The 19875-nt window shown below is 33.0% G+C and overlaps 2 protein-coding genes across 2 annotated transcripts; both read right to left on the bottom strand.

Moving 5' to 3' along the window:
• Nucleotides 1–1834: 1834 nt before the first annotated feature.
• LOC139503045 (uncharacterized) lies at nucleotides 1835–19312 on the bottom strand. Its single transcript, XM_071292718.1, has 3 exons — nucleotides 19110–19312; nucleotides 16453–16573; nucleotides 1835–10877 (listed from the first exon to the last, which is right to left on the bottom strand). Exon 3 carries the CDS (start codon nucleotides 8820–8822, stop codon nucleotides 2679–2681), a length of 6144 nt encoding a protein of 2047 aa, XP_071148819.1. The 5' UTR covers nucleotides 8823–10877; nucleotides 16453–16573; nucleotides 19110–19312; the 3' UTR covers nucleotides 1835–2678.
• LOC139504064 (putative uncharacterized protein DDB_G0282133) lies at nucleotides 8910–10874 on the bottom strand. The gene has a single exon (XM_071294123.1). The coding sequence runs from the start codon at nucleotides 10872–10874 to the stop codon at nucleotides 8910–8912; it is 1965 nt and encodes a 654-aa protein (XP_071150224.1).
• Nucleotides 19313–19875: the final 563 nt, after the last annotated feature.

Below are 19875 nucleotides of genomic sequence, written 5' to 3'. Positions count from 1 at the left end.
ACGTCCAATTAACCTTTGACCTTGACCTCAATTTCAAGGTCATAGACTTAACATCTCGAATCAAAAGACACTAGCTCCTTAATATGTATGGTTCATGAGTAATATCACTTTACGCATAATTCTAAATATAAGAGAGGCAAAAACTCCCATTTATTGTCTACGCACCCTTCCAATCAAAATTTATGAGTTACGACATGTCGCAACTAACAATTTAGTAAAAATAATTTGTCGAAATCTTATAAAGTTAATGAAGTAAGTGAAAATAAGCCAAAATCAAAATTTAAAATTTGACCTTGACCTTTGACCTTGACCTAATTTTCATTTTTTTTGACCAAGGATCTTAAATCAAAAGACCCTAGGTCTCTATCACTTATGGTTTACCAGTTAGAAATGCAAATCACTTATATCATATATAAAAGGGGGGATAACTCTCATATGGAGTCTCCGGATAGCTTCGGTCCAAATGAAACAGAACATTCTGAGGATATAACGAGCAATTTGGAAAAATAAATTTGTCGGTTTCTTATACGGTTGCGAAGCCTTAGAGATAACAATAAAAACAGTGTTCGGGGAGATAACTCTTATATGGGAAAGTATTCGGTTAAGCAGAGTTGGTTTCAAAAGCGTATAAACTGTTCGATATCATATTTCAAATATCTAAACGACATCTTGCGAAACAAAAAAACAGCGAAGGTAAAAAAAGTTGGCGGAAGAAAAAAAAAAATAATAATAATAATAATAATAATAATAATAATCAGAACAAAACCTATAGGTCTTTCAACTGAAAGGTTGAAAGACCTAATTAAAAACCAATTGTTCAGAGAACAATTGTAGGTCTTTCAACCCAATAACATATATTTAAATGTTGAAAGAAGCAAACCTCATTTAGAAATGTAATTTTTAGTGCTAGATGATAGCTTTGTGTATTCCGAATTTCAAAATATATACTTTTGCATTAAGGTAGAAAAAGTAGCCACTTCCTGTTTACCAAATTTATTTCCAGTAGTTTTTTTTCAAAATCATATGGCTTACAACTTTTAAACAGCACAAAGTTTCATAGCTTTATCATGCAGAAATTTAAAGTTAAAGCAAAGGTAACGACAAATCAAACTTAAACCTTGACCACAATTTCAAGGTCATAAAAACGGGCCTCAAATCAAAAGACTAAGTCTCTACTATATATTGTTCATGAGTTATATAACCATACAGCTAATACTAGATATAAAAGGGGCAAATATCCCATAAAATGTCTACGTACCTTTTCAGCTCAAGTTTAAAAAACCTGTCACAACTAACAATTCTCTAAAAACACCTGATTCACATTTTTATTCATTGCTGACTGATCATTATCAACTATTTCATCTCATGGCATTTGCAATTTTATATATAAAACAATGCACAAGAGCTAAAACAATTGAGATTTAAATCCCTCTTCTCACTGCTAAGAAAAACTGTCTTGGAAATGTTGATTTTTATTCTGAAAAAAAATATGATATTCATTAAAACTTTTTTCCATTTAAAAAAAATGATTTGCTGATGCTTAATATCATTATTGAAAGAGCCACAATTTTTGAATCCTCAAATTTTAGTCATTGATTGAAAAGGTGAGACTAAAACACAGCATTATGAAAAAAGCATTAAATTAATAAATAGAACACCTACACTGATTGTTGTCTGCTAAACATGCTGTTGCAAATATTTCATGCATATTCAGCAAGACCAAACATTGTTCACTGGTCACTGCCAGGGCCCTGTTTGTTATCAGCACTAAATTATGCGTTAGTGCTGATATCCGCCTCCTACGACGGGGACGAAGGGTTGGACTTTAGGAGGCATTATTTTTATATTTTTTCTGTGTTTGAAATCAAAATTAAAATATTTTTTTTAAATGTTTGAAATCGAAATTAAAACAAACTGTTTTTCTGTTAACATTTTCATATACAAATCTTTGTTGGGTCTTCAACTTTTAAGTACTATTCTAAGTGCCTCATGGTAGCTGTAATATGTGGGCATTATTGCAACTGATATATCAGGACATCCTCTGACATACACATGATCAATTAGTGTACCACCCTCTGTTGTTGGACTATTGACAAGCTGGTTGAAACCTTTTGATTGCATGAAATTTAATACTGTATAACATCCTTTTAAAATATCTTGATTAAAATCACCAATAATTACAATTTTTTCTGATAATTCTTGCATCTTACAGATTAACGTCTCCAAGTTCTCCAAAAATTTTCCGACATTATACTTCTGAGTTCTGTAGATCGTAGCAACTAAAATATTTTCAGTTTTTATCTTGAAAATTATACATTCCAAGTTTGAGGCCAAGTTGCATAGTTCAGTTTCCGATGAGTGCTTATAAAATACACACACACCACCATGCTGCATTTCCTTTAAAGATGAATAGTAAGAGTTGTCATTTTCAAAAGCTTGAGATCGCGGCAAATGAAAACCATCATATCCAATCATTTCAAAGCAAGCAAATTCCTGATTAGCCCAGGTTTCAGCAAGACAAATGTAATCGACACCTATAAAGTCTGGATTTTGTTTGAGATCTTCTGCATGAGTCTGCAAACCTTGAATATTGTGATACATTATCTGGACAATATCTGTCTGTTCCTCTCTTTCATCCTCAACTTCAGGTAAAAATCTTGTCATTTCTGCAACACCCTTTACAATATCAGGATCACAGAAAATTTTCTTGTCAAGTTTTCAGTTTCTATGCTTTTAATATGAAGACCTGATTTTGAGGTAACTCTGCTAAGGGCAACGTATGCTTGACCATAAGTGAAACATTTATTTAAATCAACAACACATTCTTCAACTGTCAATCCTTGAACTTTATGAATAGTGCAAGCCCAGGCTAGTTTCAATGGGAACTGTTTACGTACACAGGTGCTTAAAGGAATGTCTTCACTTGAAGGCTTTAAACCAACACAGCGTTTTCCACAGATGATTTTTTGCAACTTTGCATTTTTTCCAACTCTTTCATTGTCAAAGAAAACAAATATGGCACTTGGGAGTGAATTAACTGAGTAGTCTTTTATAGAAATTACTGTTCCCATTACTCCATTTACTAAACCATCTGATGTGTCCTCATTCTTGATAAGCATTACTCTTGCTCCCTCAGCTAAAAGAATAGATATTGGAAGACAGACATCTGACTTTGTACAATGGACTTTTTTCAGGGTCAATTTTCCTGATGTTTTGTTTTTTTCATAGTCTTCTGCTTCAATTAGTTTTGGTTCTGTACATAACTTCAATATCATCTCCTTGTTAAAAGTATCAACCTCTGCATTTGTAGAGTATATGTGCAAGGCTTCATCGTGTCCATCACCTAAACATCTGATTAAAGTTTCCATATCAAAAGAAGTCAAATTTTCATTTTTTTGTTTAACACGTAACCTGTTTAAAAGTTCTGCAAATAAGCTATCCTCGCGTTGACGCATAATTTCATCCAATTCAGCAATTTCAAATAAACCATTCCAAAGATGATTTGAGGGATTAGAGGGGTCGTTTACATATAATTTGTCTACCCTTTTTGTTCTTACTGGTGGCAGCTGATAAAAATCGCCAACAGCAATTATTGAAACACCTCCAAATAAACAATTATCTGGTCTTTTTTTCACTTGTCTAAGTCGCTCATGAATGAAAAACAACAATTTCTTGTTGACCATTGAAATTTCATCAATGATCAGGATTTGCAAATTTTCTAACTTTGTTCTGAGTGAATTTATTTTGTCTTCACTTAGAGTTGCATGATCAGCTGAAAGTGATTTGAAAATTCCAAGAGCACTGTGAATCGTCAATCCATGGATATTAAATGCAGCTGTACCAGTTGGAGCTGTTAACAATACTGTTAGATCATCTGGATTCTCTGAAGTTTGTGCTAATATTCGAGTTGCTTCATATTGTATACACTTGATCAAGTGACTTTTACCCGTTCCAGCTCCTCCTGTTATGAATACATGTAAAGGCTTTGGTATTTTTCCATTTTCTTTCTGAATGCACCAATCTCTCACTTTATAGAGAATTCGTCTCTGCTTCACATTCAAACTTCTGAGTCTTGGAATAATTTCATTTTTTGTGAGGGAAACTGACAGCAGATTAGTTCCAACAGATGATGAGCTTTTTGCATTATTCAAATCTGGTATTGTTGCTTCTGACAAATCTTCTTCAATCACACTTGTTACTTTCCCTTCATCAATACATTCTCTTCTGTTCAGTTCTGATTCTGGACATAATTCACACCATGCATCTTCTTTTGGATCTGTTTCATGCAATTGATTTTCTGCATCCTCTAACTCTTGACCAGTTTTCACAAAATCTGCCATGTTTTTGATAACAACTTCCTTTACAGAAGTCAAAGTATTATCCCCTGTAAACTTAACTCTACCACAAGTGAAGAAATTTTCATATGTATTAAATAGTGGAGGTTTTAACTGTTCATCATGCCTGTATGGTAAAAATAGTTGCAATATGCTTTGGAAGTATTTCTCAGGAGAAGTTTCCTGTGAGAAACGTGGATATTTGATAACTGCAGGTGAGGTTCTTGTGCGCTTTCTAATATGTCCAAGGTTTCCATCAAGTTTGAAGGTTGTTTCTTTATTAATTTTCTGGGGTAACTGTGACTCTCGTAACACACTGTATTCTGAACCAAAACTTGCAAGGCACATTTTGATAAACAAATCAATGTGTGGTCTACCTTTATACCTATCAACTATATTGTTCATCCAAATTTTATTTTCATCATCATTTTCATCTTCACTGTCACTATTACTCCTTTTCCTGTTGGAAGATTTATAACTTTGTTGTTTCTCAAGGTCTTTCAGAGGAATGCTCATTCTACATGGGTTTTCACCAACAGGTATAAATTCTACTTTTCTAGAACATTCTCTTAGTCTTAATCCAGTAACTCTAAAAACAGCTTCTTGTGCACTAACCTCTCTATGATGAAGGTATGAAGTTCCAATTTTTTTCAAAGTCTGTTGTGCATTTAAATTTCCTTCTTCAGCTTCATTTTTGGTTTGTTGGAGGAGTAATCCTAGCTCTCGCTCAGATTTACTTATGTAACTTATAATGTATACAACACAGGAAAATGCATCCAAAATATACTGTATGTCCATGTTTGCATTCCAAGCCCTTAAAAGATGTGTATTATACTGATTGGTGTAAATTTCATTTGGCTCACGTTTAAGAACTACTGTGTTTCGATTGGTGATGAAACGAAAATACTGTTCAAAGCTTTCTTGAGTAAGACCTGACTTATTGAAAATTTCAGATACATCTAAGTTTTCATTTTCATGCTCTTTTATAACTTTCCACAATCCAGACAATATTTCTTTTGCTACTTTTTCGTCTTTTTTAGTATCCTTATCTGGTTTACTTGGTTCAGAGATGAATGTTTTAGTTGAAGGAGGTCTTGGGAAATTAAAACGACATACTGTTCCTTTTTTCTTACAGGTTTTTGAATGATTTTTGCTGTGTTGGTGTACTGCCATAACAATGTCATGTAATTCTTTATCTACCTTTTCATCTGGTATCTCGCATGTAACATACTTGTCAATAAAATTCATAACTTCTTCATTGCTATCTTCACCATATTTTGGAGCATTTTCTACCCAAAACAAACAATGGGTGTGAGGAGAACCTCTTTGTTGGAATTCAACTCTGTAAAAATAGTCAATTATTTTCCCGATTGGTTCAGCTTCTGACATGATAACATCCTTTAGAAATGTATTGAATCTATTATTAAACATTCTTGCTGCTGTAACAGGATTGCTACAAAGAACTTTACATTTTTCATCCCATGTCATATTTTCAGTATTTCTTATGTCACCCTGTTGTTTTAAAATTGTATTAACAATTTCAGACCATCTGAAGTCTGCTGAAGAAAAAGAACAGAAGAATGTTGGCACACCTAACTGTCTGATCATTGCAAATATATCTTTCTGTGAGCTTTGCCAGTATGGGGGAGTTCCTCTAATAGGTTTTAAATATTTAATAGCTTCATCTTTTTTAAACAACTCTTTCAAGGTTTCCTTATTGCACAGCATTTCTCCAGTTATTTTATTTCCCTCTTTAGAAAAAGGGCATTCTTTTCTGAGAGATATCTGTACATTTGAAATCACACTGTTGAGTTCTGTTAAATATTGACTGAAAAATATGTAGGATGTATCCCTTGCAAATCTATTTTCAACACTCATCAATCGAAGATTAAAGTACCTTCCAATTGTCAGTTTTTCTTCACGGATTTCATCAAATGTATTTTTACCGGTTGGAAAATGTACAGGAAAAGTTTTAGCTTCAATTCCTGATTCTTGGAGAACACTAAGAGGACTGTTATTTTCTGCTGGAGCAATGTTAAAAACTTGGTCAAAGCATAAATCTAAAGCCTCTTGTCCAATATCAGCAGGTTGTAAACAAGTATCTAACTGAACACCACGTAGTCTATCATCAATATAGCTAGCAGGTTCGCTTTCAATTTCTCTTTCATTACCTGTTGTAGAGGATGTTGTTTGAATTTTTTCTTCCTCTTTTATGTTTTCCCTCACTAGCTCAGTATCATCAGATTCCGATTCATCATCTACTACTTGATCATCATTTAATTCAGGAATTGGATTCAACCATTCTTTGTTGATTGCCACATCTTTATACCATATGTTTTGATCCTTTAAATACAAAAGAGCTTGCTCTAAATGGTTTGGTCTTACAAATTGATATTTGTCATATCCTTTGTAGCTAAGCTTTCTCTTTAACTTAACTTTCAGTAATAGACTTTCATCTTCAGATCGGGGTAATATAGAAGTTACTTTTTTTAAATCAGATGGCACACACACTACAGGTCCGTGAACCCCTTTTTGTCCTCCTTTTGGTAAAGCCATTATTTTCATAAAAGGAATGTTCTGGGCGATAAGTTGTTGCTCGATTGAATTAAGCTGTTTTAACTCTACTGGAACATCTTCTAGTAATAGACCATTTGAAAAGGAGTCTGCAGGTATTTTACCTTTCAACATTTTACGATGACAAGTATAACAGATCCACAGACTTGTTCTACATGTTCCTTCAAAAGCACAATTTGTCTTACAATCATCTGTACATTTGTGTTGGTATTTATCTGTTGTAACTAAATCAAATATGGAATTATCATAATACTCTTTCTTGCAGATCTGAACCTGTTTTTCAAAAAACAACCTCAAACAACAAGCACACACACATTCTGGACCTTTGTTAATTTCAACTTTAAATTTTCTAATTACCTCATTTATTTGCTTGTTTTCTACCTGAAGATTTTCACGACGTACTGATGTTTGTTGTTTAATCTTAATTCTGTGTGCATCATCATTTGCGTACTTGTGTATACTTTCTTGTTTGACATGTTCCTTGTGCTTTTTATCTGTTTTATACTTGTGTATACTTTCTTGTTTGACATGTTCCTTGTGCTTTTCATCTGTTTTATACTTGTGTGTACTTTCTTGTTTTACATGTTCTTTGTGCTTTTCATTTCCTTTATACTTGTGTATACTAGCTTGTTTCAGCTGTTCCCTGTACTCATTGTCTTCTTTATATTTCTCAATTCCTGCTTGTATTAAGATATTTCTGTAATCTTCATCTTCTTCATATTTCTGAATACCTGCTTGTATCAAATTCTCTCTGTATGTTTCATTTTCTTCATATTTTTTAATACCTGAACATATTTTTTTTGAACGTATTCCTTCATTCTCCTGATATTTTCTTTTAGATGTGTCTATCTTTCTAGCTCTAAATTTATCATCTGTCATGTACCTGATCCTTTCTTTTTCATTTTTTAAGACTTTTGAATCAGTATTGTTGAGGGAGTCATTCATTTGATTTTCGTCAATTTTCATTTTCTTTGTTGATACCTCAGATTTCCTTGAAATGTCATACTCATGTTCTTGTCTAGATTGTAATCCATTTGGTGATATAGTCTTTTGTTTTACAGCTGTGACAACTTCATAATGATTGATATCTCCATTATGTTGAAGATAAATTGCTTGATCATTAACACAATTATTGCTGTTTATTTGAGATGAAGAATATTTAATCCATGTACCATTAAAAAAAGTATAAATGTCTGTTTTAAGGAGGTCAGCACAAGCTACTATTTCCAGTTCAGTTCCCCATACATTATTTTCTTCCATTCTGAGAGTTTGTATATGCTCTTCTACAGTTTTAAATCTTGGCTGTAAAAATGACTTGAAAACTTCTGCATTTCTTAACAAATGATCAACTATTGCCCTTCGTATGTCTCCAAAATATTCTTGTCTATTAGAGAGTGAATATGAAATGGCTCTAAATAAGCAATTTCCATCACCTGTGATAGTCTTGCAAGCAGTTGGTTGGCCTATGTTATAAAAATTTGTAGAATTCTGTTTGGATATTTTCTTGCTTCGTATATTAACAAATTTACAAAGCTTCCTCTTTAAAAAAGTCTTCAAGGGTATGAAATCATAAAAACATTCTGCTGTAGATAATATCTCAATATCAGATTCATCATCATTAATAACCTCATTAATGTGTACTTCATTAACGTTCTCAATGTCATTACTGCAAATGTTCAACTGGAGTATTTCTGGTGATATATTGCTGATCTGAGTAACATTTTCTTGACTTTTAGGAATCTCATCTTTGTTTACAGTTTCTAAAATTTCAGACAATCTAAATTCACTGGTGATTAATGGTTTATGACTTCCGGAAAGTTCATCGTTAGTTTTGATCTTAGGTTCTTGTCCAAAAATACAAATACTGACTCCTGTCACTTCAAACCATTGATTTTGACTTGCACCAGCCATCATGTTGCAACAGTATTGGTATAGGTGATCCAGATTACTTAACTTTAAAAGTAAACTTTTACCATCGCTGTCCTTAAAGCCAAGCTTATTTCATGCATGAGAATCAAACAAAAGTAAATCTTGATTATGTTTCAAGGCTAAAAAAGTAGTGTCATATGCACATATAAAGCAAGCATCATAGTCTACGAGAGACTCTTGTAAAGCTTGGTCTAAAGGTAAAGAATTTCCAAATTCACTAAAATTTATAGTTCCAGAAGTATCTACAACAGCTGTTATTGATTCTTTTCTTGATATTTTCAGTAACATTCCTGACATGTCAATCATGTCTGGTAGGTCTGATACAAGTAAATGAATATTATCACCATGAATACGGCTATATATTTTGTTTCCATCTATCAAAACATTGTCTAAATAAATCTGATTCCAATCATTTAGATCTTTAAATTTACTATGGGCCAGAGCTGATAAACAGTTTGCAACACATTGCTTCCCACTGTTAATTCCAAATCTGATATCTCCTTGATGAAAACTACCTTGAATTACCCAATTATCAAAAAGTGATCTACGAGCCTCTATACTGTTTTCAGGTATTGTTCTTTTGTTCCTTTGACTATATAGTTTCAGCAAATTGTCATCTTGTTCAAATTCTAAAAAATCGTTAAAATCCATCTGTATATTTTCTTTTTCATTAATTATGCTCCCAATATTCTTCAAGAATTCAAGACTATTTGTGTGTTCATTTTTTGCATCACTTGATTTTTTTTCCAAGTTTGTACCCAATTGGATTGTATCATTTAAATTTGAAACCATAGTTTCTTTTAAATTGTATGTGCTTTTCGAACTCTGTTTTGGTTTCCTTGATTCATAGCCCAGATTTGTTTTAACCTTTTCATTATCCAGAGTTCTATTAACCACTTCATGATCCCGATTTGTTCCATTTGATTCAAAAGCATAAATTGTTTCAACAGATTCAAAATCCAGATTTATTCTAACTGATTCATTATCCAGATTATTTTTAATTGATTCAACTGATTCATAATCTAGTTTTGATGTAGATGATTCAGGATCTACTTTTGATTTCATTGATTCATTTAGTTTGATTGATTTAGTTGTTTTGTTTAATTTTATTGATATAGTTGATTCAGATTTGATTGATCGATTTGATTCTGATTTGATTGATGGATTTAATTTGATTGTTTCAGTATCATAAGGACAGTTTAGAGAGTTGACACTCTGATCATTGTTTGTAAAACAGTTTAGAAAGTTGACGCTCTGATCATTGTTGGTAGAACAGTTTATAGAGTTGACGCTCTGAAAATTGTGTGTAGGATAGTTTATAGAGTTGACGCTCTGATCTTGTTCAAAAGGACAGTTTAGAGAGTTGACGCTCTGATCATTGCTTGTAAAACAGTTTATAGAGTTGACGCTCTGATCATTGCTTGTAAAACAGTTTATAGAGTTAACGCTCTGATCTTGTTGTATAGGACAGTGTATAGAGTTGACGCTCTGATCATTGTTTGTAGGACAGTTTATAGAGTTGACGCTCTGATCTTGTTGTATAGGACAGTTTATAGAGTTCACGCTCTGATCTTTGTTTGTAGGACAGTTTATAGAGTTGATGCTCTGATCATTGTTTTTAGAACAGTTTATAGAGTTGATGCTCTGATCAATATTTATAGAACAGTTTATAGAGTTGACGCTCTGATCTTGTTGTATAGGACAGTTTAAAGAGTTGAGGCTCTGATCATTATTTATAGGACAGTTTTGAGAGATGACGCTCTGATCATTATGTATAGGACAGTTTTGAGAGATGACGCTCTGATCATTATGTATAGGACAGTTTTGAGAGATGACGCTCTGATCATTATTGATAGGACAGTTTTGAGAGATGACGCTCTGATCATTAAGTATCGGACAGTTTAGAGAGGTGCCGCTCTGATTGACCGTGGAGATGAGGTTCTTGTCATCAGTCTGCTTAACTCTTCTCTCTCTCATTCTATCTCTTTGCTCTTTCCTTTTTGTCAAATCACTTTTTTTACTACCTCTACGTGGCATTGTCTAAAAAATAAAACAAAAACCATGATATCAACTATTAGAGAATTAGAATGAATAAAAATAGAGTAAAATTCCTGGAATATCAATTCATTGTATAAATAAATCATGTAAATACTTAGATAAAAAATTCACAAACCATTGTAATATTCATAAGTTCAGGGAACTTATGAGTACATCTTAACAACCTAAGCTAAGAAAATTTGTGCAATAGTATTAGAGTTATGAATGATAAAGCGGTTTATCAGAATAAAGTATATATAAATAGAATAGACACCATAAAAGTAACTTCAAGAAGATCTTCAAAGAATTGTATAGCAAATACATCATGATGTAAACATAAATATCAATTCACATGATACACCAGCAAGCACATGCAATGGTGTAAGTAAATTGACAATTTTTCTAGGTTTGATTTCATGTCATAATATTAATAAAAAATGTATGTATCGTTTTACATGTACAGTTAAGTCTCGTTGTCTCGAACTCGGTTGACTCGAAATTTCGGATGAGTCGAAGTTTTCACGTGGTCCCGAACTTTATTCCATACAAAAGTATGTAATTTGACTCCTGATGAGTCGAAATTGGATGAGTCGAAATTTCGGTTGAGTCGAACTAAATTTACGGTCCCAAGGTTAACAAAAGCATTCAAAAATCATTTTTTATCTCGAACTAATACACATATGTCAAAACATGACCTCCGGGATTTAAATGGATTGAAGAGTTAATCTGACAATACACGTGTAATTAAATTTCCGGTCACTGACAACTGTATTGATTTATGACATGCTATTTCCATGAGTGTTTTCCTAAGATTATCTTTTGTAGAATTTTTATAAATAATTAGTGATAAATTGTTAATGTTCATGAAAAAGTATTTTAATTGTTTACAAAACAATTAATTTGTGATTTACACTAATGAGCTTGGGTGTGTATAAAGTGAGGATTATGGCTTCCGTGGATGATCACCTAAAAACTACTCAAACGGCGTCTTTAATCTTATTATATGTTCTTTTGAAAACAAAGAGTGAGATAAAACAAAATGAATAGAAATCAAAATTTTCTTAAATCTCTTGTATCCGAGAATAAACAATTTTGTCAGCTATTATCGACCTGAATTACGAAACTGTCGATTGGAAATTACTCTCTTGGAAAAGCCATAGGATTTTTTTTTTATGAAACAATTGAATAAGTAAAAATAACAGTCATTATAATAATAAAAGACTGTGACATACAAATACATCGATCTGATACTAGAATATCGATCCCCTCGTCATATTCACCCGGATTTATTTTAGCTTTACCAAGCTAAGCAAGAGTTGTGTCCCTTAGATTGTCGAACTTCCGGTGTTCGTTTGAGTCGAACTACGTGTATCTCGAAATATTTTTCTGGTCCGGCTGACTTCGACATAACGAGAGTCGACTGTATTTAATTATTTTTTTTGTGATTGGACAAGTTAAAAAAAAACTAGAGGCTCTAAAGAGCCTGTGTCGCTCACCTTGGTCTATGTGAATATTAAACAAAGGACGCAGATGGATTCATGACAAAATTGTGTTTTGGTGATGGTAATGTGTTTGTACATCTTACTTTACTGAACATTCTTGCTGCTTACAATTATCTCTATCTATAATGAACTTGGCCCAGTAGTTTCAGAGGAGAAGATTTTTGTAAAAAATAACTAAAATTTACGAAAAATGGCTAAAAATTGACTATAAAGGGCAATAACTCCTAAAGGGGTCAACTGACCATTTCGGTCATGTTGACTTATTTGTAGATCTTACTTTGCCGACATTTATTGCTTTTTACAGTTTATCTCTATCTATAATAATATTCAAGATAATAACAAAAAACGGCAAAATTTCCTTAAAATTACCAATTCAGGGGCAGAAACCCAACAACAGGTTGCCCGAATCATCTGATAATTTCAGGGCAGATAGATCTTGACCTGATAAACAGATTTACTTTAAATGCTTTGGTTTTTGAGTTATAAGCCAAAAACTGAATTTTACCCCTATGTTCTATTTTTAGTCGTGGCGGCCATCTTGGTTGGTCTGCCAGGTCACACCACACATTTTTTAAACTAGATTCCCCACTGATGATTGTGGCCAAGTTTGGTTCAATTTGGCCCAGTAGTTTCAGAGGAGAAGATTTTTGTAAAAGATTACTAAGATTTACGAAAATGGTTAAAAACTGACTATAAAGGGCAATAACTCCTAAAGGGGTCAACTGACCATTTCAGTCAAGTTGACTTATTTGTAAATCTTACTTTGTTGTACATTATTGCTGTTTACAGTTTATCTCTATCTATAATAATATTCAAGATAATAACCAAAAACAGCAAAATTTCCTTAAAATTACCAATTCAGGGGCAGCAACCCAACAACAGATTGTCCGATTCATCTGAAAATTTCAGGGGAGATAGATCTTGACCTGATAATTAATTTTACTGCTTGTCAGATTTGCTCTAAATGCTTTGGTTTTTGAGTTATAAGCCAAAAACTGAATTTTACCCCTATGTTCTATTTTTAGCTGTGGTGGCCATCTTGGTTGGTTGGCCGGGTCACACCACACATTTTTTAACTAGATACCCCAATGATGATTGTGGCCAAGTTTGGTTTAATTTGGCCCAGTAGTTTCAGAGGAGAAGATTTTTGTAAAAGATTACTAAGATTTACGAAAAACGGTTAAAAATTGACTATAAAGGGCAATAACTCCTAAAGGGGTCAATTGACCATTTCGATCATGGTTGACTTATTTGTAAATCTTACTTTGCTGAACATTATTGCTGTTTACAGTTTATCTCTATCTATAATAATATTCAAGATAATAACCAAAAACAGTAAAATTTCCTTAAAATTACCATTTTAGGGGCAGCAACCCAACAACGGGTTGTCGGATTCATCTGAAAATTTCAGGGCACATAGATCTGGACCTAATAAACAATTTTACCCAATGTCAGATTTGCTCTAAATGCTTTGGTTTTTGAGTTATAAGCCAAAAACTGAATTTTACCCCTATGTTCTATTTTTAGCCATGGCAGCCATCTTGGTTGGTTGGCCGGGTCACACCACACATTTTTTAAACTAGATACCCCAATGAAGATTGTGGCCAAGTTTGGTTTAATTTAGCCCAGTAGTTTCAGAGGAGAAGATTTTTGTAAAAGATTACTAAGATTTACGAAAATGGTTAAAAACTGACTATAAAGGGCAATAACTCCTAAAGGGCTCAACTGACCATTTCAGTCAAGTTGACTTATTTGTAAATCTTACTTTGTTGTACATTATTGCTGTTTACAGTTTATCTCTATCTATAATAATATTCAAGATAATAACCAAAAACAGCAAAATTTCCTTAAAATTACCAATTCAGGGGCAGCAACCTAACAACAGATTGTCCGATTCATCTAAAAATTTCAGGGGAGATAGATCTTGACCTGATAATTAATTTTACTGCTTGTCAGATTTGCTCTAAATGCTTTGGTTTTTGAGTTATAAGCCAAAAACTGAATTTTACCCCTATGTTCTATTTTTAGCTGTGGTGGCCATCTTGGTTGGTTGGCCGGGTCACGCCACACATTTTTTAACTAGATACCCCAATGATGATTGTGGCCAAGTTTGGTTTAATTTGGCCCAGTAGTTTCAGAGGAGAAGATTTTTGTAAAAGAGGGACGAAAGATACCAAAGGGACAGTCAAACTCATAAATCTCAAACAAACTGACAACTCCATGGCTAAAAATGAAAAAGACAAACAGAAAAACAATAGTACACACGACACAACATAGAAAACTAAAGAATAAACAACACGAACCCCACCAAAAACTACGGGTGATCTCAGGTGCTCCGGAAGGGTAAGCAGATCCTGCTCCACATGTGGCACCCGTCGTGTTGCTTATGTGATTACAAATCCGGTAAATAGTCTAATTCGGTAGGTCATATTCATGAAAGGGAAGGGGATTGTAGTTACGACGTAAGGAACATATCCGATATCATTTGTGAAACGGTTATTCCATAACGGTCAACCAACTCGTGATGGCGTCCGTAAAATTTACGAAGGGATGATTTCAACTTCACTATTTGGAACTCTTGGTTTAATAGCTTCCTTGTGAGCAGCAAACCTCTATCAAGAAAATCATGATAGGAAATGCAAGCACGGGAATATCGTATCAATTGGGAGATATATACCCCGTATGCAGGGGCTGCTGGAATGTTGCTACTTAGAAATGGAAAGTTCACAATTGGAAAGCTGAAATCATCTCTTTTACTAAGATTTACGAAAAACGGTTAAAATTGACTATAAAGGGCAATAACTCCTAAAGGGGTCAATTGACCATTTCGATCATGTTGACTTATTTGTAAATCTTACTTTGCTGAACATTATTGCTGTTTACAGTTTATCTCTATCTATAATAATGTTCAAGATAATAACCAAAAACAGTAAAATTTCCTTAAAATTACCATTTTAGGGGCAGCAACCCAACAACAGATTGTCCGATTCATCTAAAATTTCAGGGCAGATAGATCTTGACCTGATAATTAATTTTACTGCTTGTCAGATTTGCTCTAAATGCTTTGGTTTTTGAGTTATAAGCCAAAAACTGCATTTTACCCCTATGTTCTATTTTTAGCCATGGCAGCCATCTTGGTTGGTTGGCCGGGTCACGCCACACATTTTTTAAACTAGATACCCCAATGATAATTGTGGCCAAGTTTAGTTTAATTTGGCCCAGTAGTTTCAGAGAAGAAGATTTTTGTAAAAGTTAACAACGACGGACGACGACGACGGACGCAAAGTGATGAGAAAAGCTCACTTGGCCCTTCTGGCCAGGTGAGCTAAAAAGGAATCATCACAGTGGCTGCCTAGTTTCTCTTTCCTTTTTAATAACTTTTTACTTTCAAGTCAATAATACATCAATGTTTTTAAGATTACTTTTACAAATTAGAATCAAAACAGACTGGTAACAAAAAGTATTTCACAATTTCACTTTTAGAAAGTTTTGAAACAAACAAATAATTGTATTTGAATTTTTGTAAACTATATAACTAAATCAAATGTTCCTTCAACATCTGAAAAAGCTGTATTAACTTACCACAACTATATCAGTTCTTGATATAAATGATCTTTTATAGTTGGATTCAAATGTAAGCAAAAACCTTTGTCACTCCAACAAGTTAGAACTGAAGAAATACCTGTAAAAAGAGGTGTTATCAGTACACGGTACTTTACTTTATCATGTTTATCTTTTTCAAATTTTATTATTTTCAACCAAGATTTAAAAAAAAAATCAATTTACTTTTATTTCAATTTTTCTTTTTTTTAACATCTATAACAATTACTGTTTAAAACAAGAGACTAACTAGTACTTGAGGCTGTACCACACACCTGGCAAATAAAATCTGCGAATGAGGACCTTTAAATAAAATTCAGGGTTGCTTGTACATACATGACGTACATGTATGGTGAGTTTATGCACTATATATTTTTTATAACCAATTTTTAAATTTTCGGGATGAAATTTCTTTAGTTAACATGGTCATGGACCAGATATGGGGGTTAAGTGCTTTGAAATCTTAATAAGCTTACCACAATGTTAACTTTACGTTACAAAATAAATGTAACCAGTTTTACATTCAGCTTCCAATGTAGTCAAAATGTAGTCAAGAACCTAAAGTTGCCACTCCAACAACACAAACTGATGAAATACCTGTAAATAGTATTAATACATGTAGCAGTGTTAACAATAACATAACATGTTTATCTTTTTTTCCACCTTTATTTTGTTATGCTTAAATACAATGTATATTGATTTGATAATTGGTTTATAGTTTTATCATAACAATTTACAGATTTTGTTCTAGTCTGATGATTTTGTGCAGAGTTATGGTGCTTGGACATGGAAAATATACTGAAATAATCAGTTTTCAACATTTTTTTCATCTTGCTAAAAGATATTGATTTGATATTTGTTTAATATAGTGTACATATAGTTGTCAGTTTATTTTTCGATTTATGAGTTTGACTGTTCATCTGGTATCTTTTGCCCCTCTTTTACATCCTGTTTGATGTTATATATATATATAGCTCAAATTAGAATTTTGTTCCAAAAATTAAATTTTTAACCAGAAGTGGACTATGTATTGCCATGCAATACTCACACAATGTTTGCGTGTGTTTGTACAAAATTTTCAATAAATCCCTCTTGTAATGAAAAAATAATTTACAATTCCATCCGAGGCCGATGATTATTTTCTGCTATTTTAAAAATGTTTATCCATGTCATCTGATTTCTTTTTAGGAGAATATAAAAATAAATGTTCGCAACAAACTCTGATTTGAAACACCCAAACATGCCAAATTTTGCAGAATTTCCATTTTCTTTTATTTAGATAGTTCCGTCAAATTTTACTGAGTTTAATGCAAAAAATATATTTTATATTCCTAAAAGAGGGTGGTTACAAAAAAAGGGTTAATACGTGTAACGTGTTTTGTCATTTTTATTTCATGTGCAGCAGTTCGTTATTCACTGTGTTTCGTGAAATCAGTATAAATTTCTACGTTCAAGACATGTTTAATTGTTAGTTCAACGTGAAATGGCAATTTTATTTCATGTTCTTTTGTACAGATACCCCCTTACTGCCCCTCCTTAAAGGAGGCATATTACAGAGAAATCGGCTAAACATTTTAATAAACATAAACATAATGTACCCGGCCAGGTCCATTTGTATTTTTTGTCTAACTGATGAGTTAAGCCTTTTTCAACTGATTTTTATATTTCGTTCTTATGTTGTACTGTTATACATGTACCACTGTCCCAGGTTAGGGGAGGGTTGGGATCCCGCTAACATGTTTAACCCCGCCACATTATTTATGTATGTGCCTATCCCAAGTCATGAGCCTGTAATTCAGTGGTTGTCGTTTGTTTATGTGTTACATATTTGTTTTTCGTTCATTTTTTTACATAAATAAGGCCGTTAGTTTTCTCGTTTGAATTGTTTTACATTGTCTTATAATCGGGGCCTTTAATAGCTGACTATGCGGTATGGGCTTTGTTGAAGGTCGTACGGTGACCTATAGTTGTTAATGTTTGTGTCATTTTGGTCTTTTGTGGATAGTTGTCTCATTGGCAATCATTCTACATCTTCTTTTTTATATAATGATACAGCTGTAAATTCACTCTGAAAATATGAGTTTGGTGTTTTGACGTCAATTTAAGGCAGGCGTCAAAGAAAAAAAGTATAAATATTAATAGCCTTTCAAGACGTCATAATGATTTGCATTGATTTGGACAATCAAGTTCATGCCAAGTTAAAAATAAACAAAATCTATCATGTACTACAGTAACAGGAATGAAAACAAACATAATTGTGTGATCATGTTTGTACAACTGTACAGGGTTCAAATCAGGTGATAATAGTTTTGACTGACTCAGATTTACATGTACAGACCTATGGCATCTATAAAAGGTAAATTATAATATCAGTGGCGGTGACCTGAAATAATTTATGAAATATCTGGTCAAATAATTTACAATGTAGCCTCACAGTGGGTCTCATTTCGGTCTAAGCGTGACACAGGATAGCCGATTTTTTGTAAGGGTGACACGTGAAAGTCAAATTATTGTGCCGTAAAAACAGGAAATCAAGTCGAACGTACATGGGAAATAACAAAACAATGAGAATTGCTTAAATACATGTGTACATGGCGTAAGCGGGATATAGGAATCTGACAAAACAGCAAGTGGGATTCAGGATCAGAACTCCCAATGAGACCCCCCTGACAGGCTCACACTAGTCACAGGCACTTTTTTTCAATACACTGATAGGTCGACCTCCCAAATTAAAAACAAATGCTTGTGTTTAACATGTTTAACCCGGCCGCATTTTTGCGCCTGTCCCAAGTCAGGAGCCTCTGGCCTTTGTTAGTCTTGTATTATTTTAACTTTTTAGTTTCTTGTGTACAATTTAAAGTTTAGTATGGCGTTCATTATCACTGAACTAGTATATTTTTGTTTAGAGTCCAGCTGAAGGACGACTCCGGGTACGGGAATTTCTCCTTGCATTGAAGACCTGTTGGTGACCTTCTGGTGTTGTCTGCTCTATGGTCGGGTTGTTGTCTCTTCGGCACATTCCCTATTTCCATTCTCAATTTTATTGTGTTTATCCTTCTTTAGTGAAGTCATGTATACAAATTATTTTGTCAAATTTGAAATTATGGCAAATGATGTGTACATGTATGTTTACCTGTTGTCAGTGTCACTGTTGAACGACAAATGACGATACTCTCAGTCTCTTTTTTTCAAATACGTGGTATATACCAGAAAAGTCTTTTCAAAACACCTCGAAGTCTACCACCCAACACTTTTCAATAATAAATATCAATAAGTTGATAACGAAAGAATATCAAAATCGTACAACATGCACCGGAAATGGTAGGAGGTCAGTTCGGGGAAGGTCTATTAACAGGACAGATAAAACCAGGACAGTTATTTTCGATACGTTTTTATCTGTAACTTTTGTTTTACTCAACATATTGTTAAAATTTAAATTGCATAATAAAGAACATGGTATTTACTTATATTATTTGCAAAAAATATAAAAATAAATAATAACTAAGTTAAAAAAAATCTGCCAGGACAGTTTAATTTTATGAAAAAAATGGCTGAAATTGCCGAGAAAAGTTTACTTATAATTGAAATATTTTTCCCAAAACAACTGTCTGGCATAATATTTTTGTACGATTATAAAGATTATGAAATAATCATTCTAAAAATCTATAATTTAATATTTTTTTCAGCTTTTAAAGGTAAAAAAATCTGCCAGGACAGTAGCCTTTCACGTTGGAAATTTTGTTGAAATTATTTCAAAATACAAATACAAAGTTAAATATCTTCTTCAAAATAAATGTCTGGTAAACAAATGATAGTTCATTGGAAAGTTTAGAATATAAGCTTTATGAAAATATAAAATTATATGAACTTTTATGTCATTAACACCAAAAAAGTCTGCC

Source organism: Mytilus edulis, chromosome 14 (genome assembly GCF_963676685.1).
Source record: "Mytilus edulis chromosome 14, xbMytEdul2.2, whole genome shotgun sequence".
Taxonomy (NCBI): domain Eukaryota; kingdom Metazoa; phylum Mollusca; class Bivalvia; order Mytilida; family Mytilidae; genus Mytilus; species Mytilus edulis.
Note: the sequence above shows the minus strand (reverse complement) of the source record. Positions and strands in the feature narration are given on the sequence as shown.

Excerpts from the sequence above, each read along its gene's own strand:
- LOC139504064 (XM_071294123.1), bottom strand. The coding sequence starts at position 10,874 with ATGCCACGTAGAGGTAGTAAAAAAAGTGATTTGACAAAAAGGAAAGAG.
- LOC139503045 (XM_071292718.1), bottom strand. The coding sequence starts at position 8,822 with ATGATGGCTGGTGCAAGTCAAAATCAATGGTTTGAAGTGACAGGAGTC.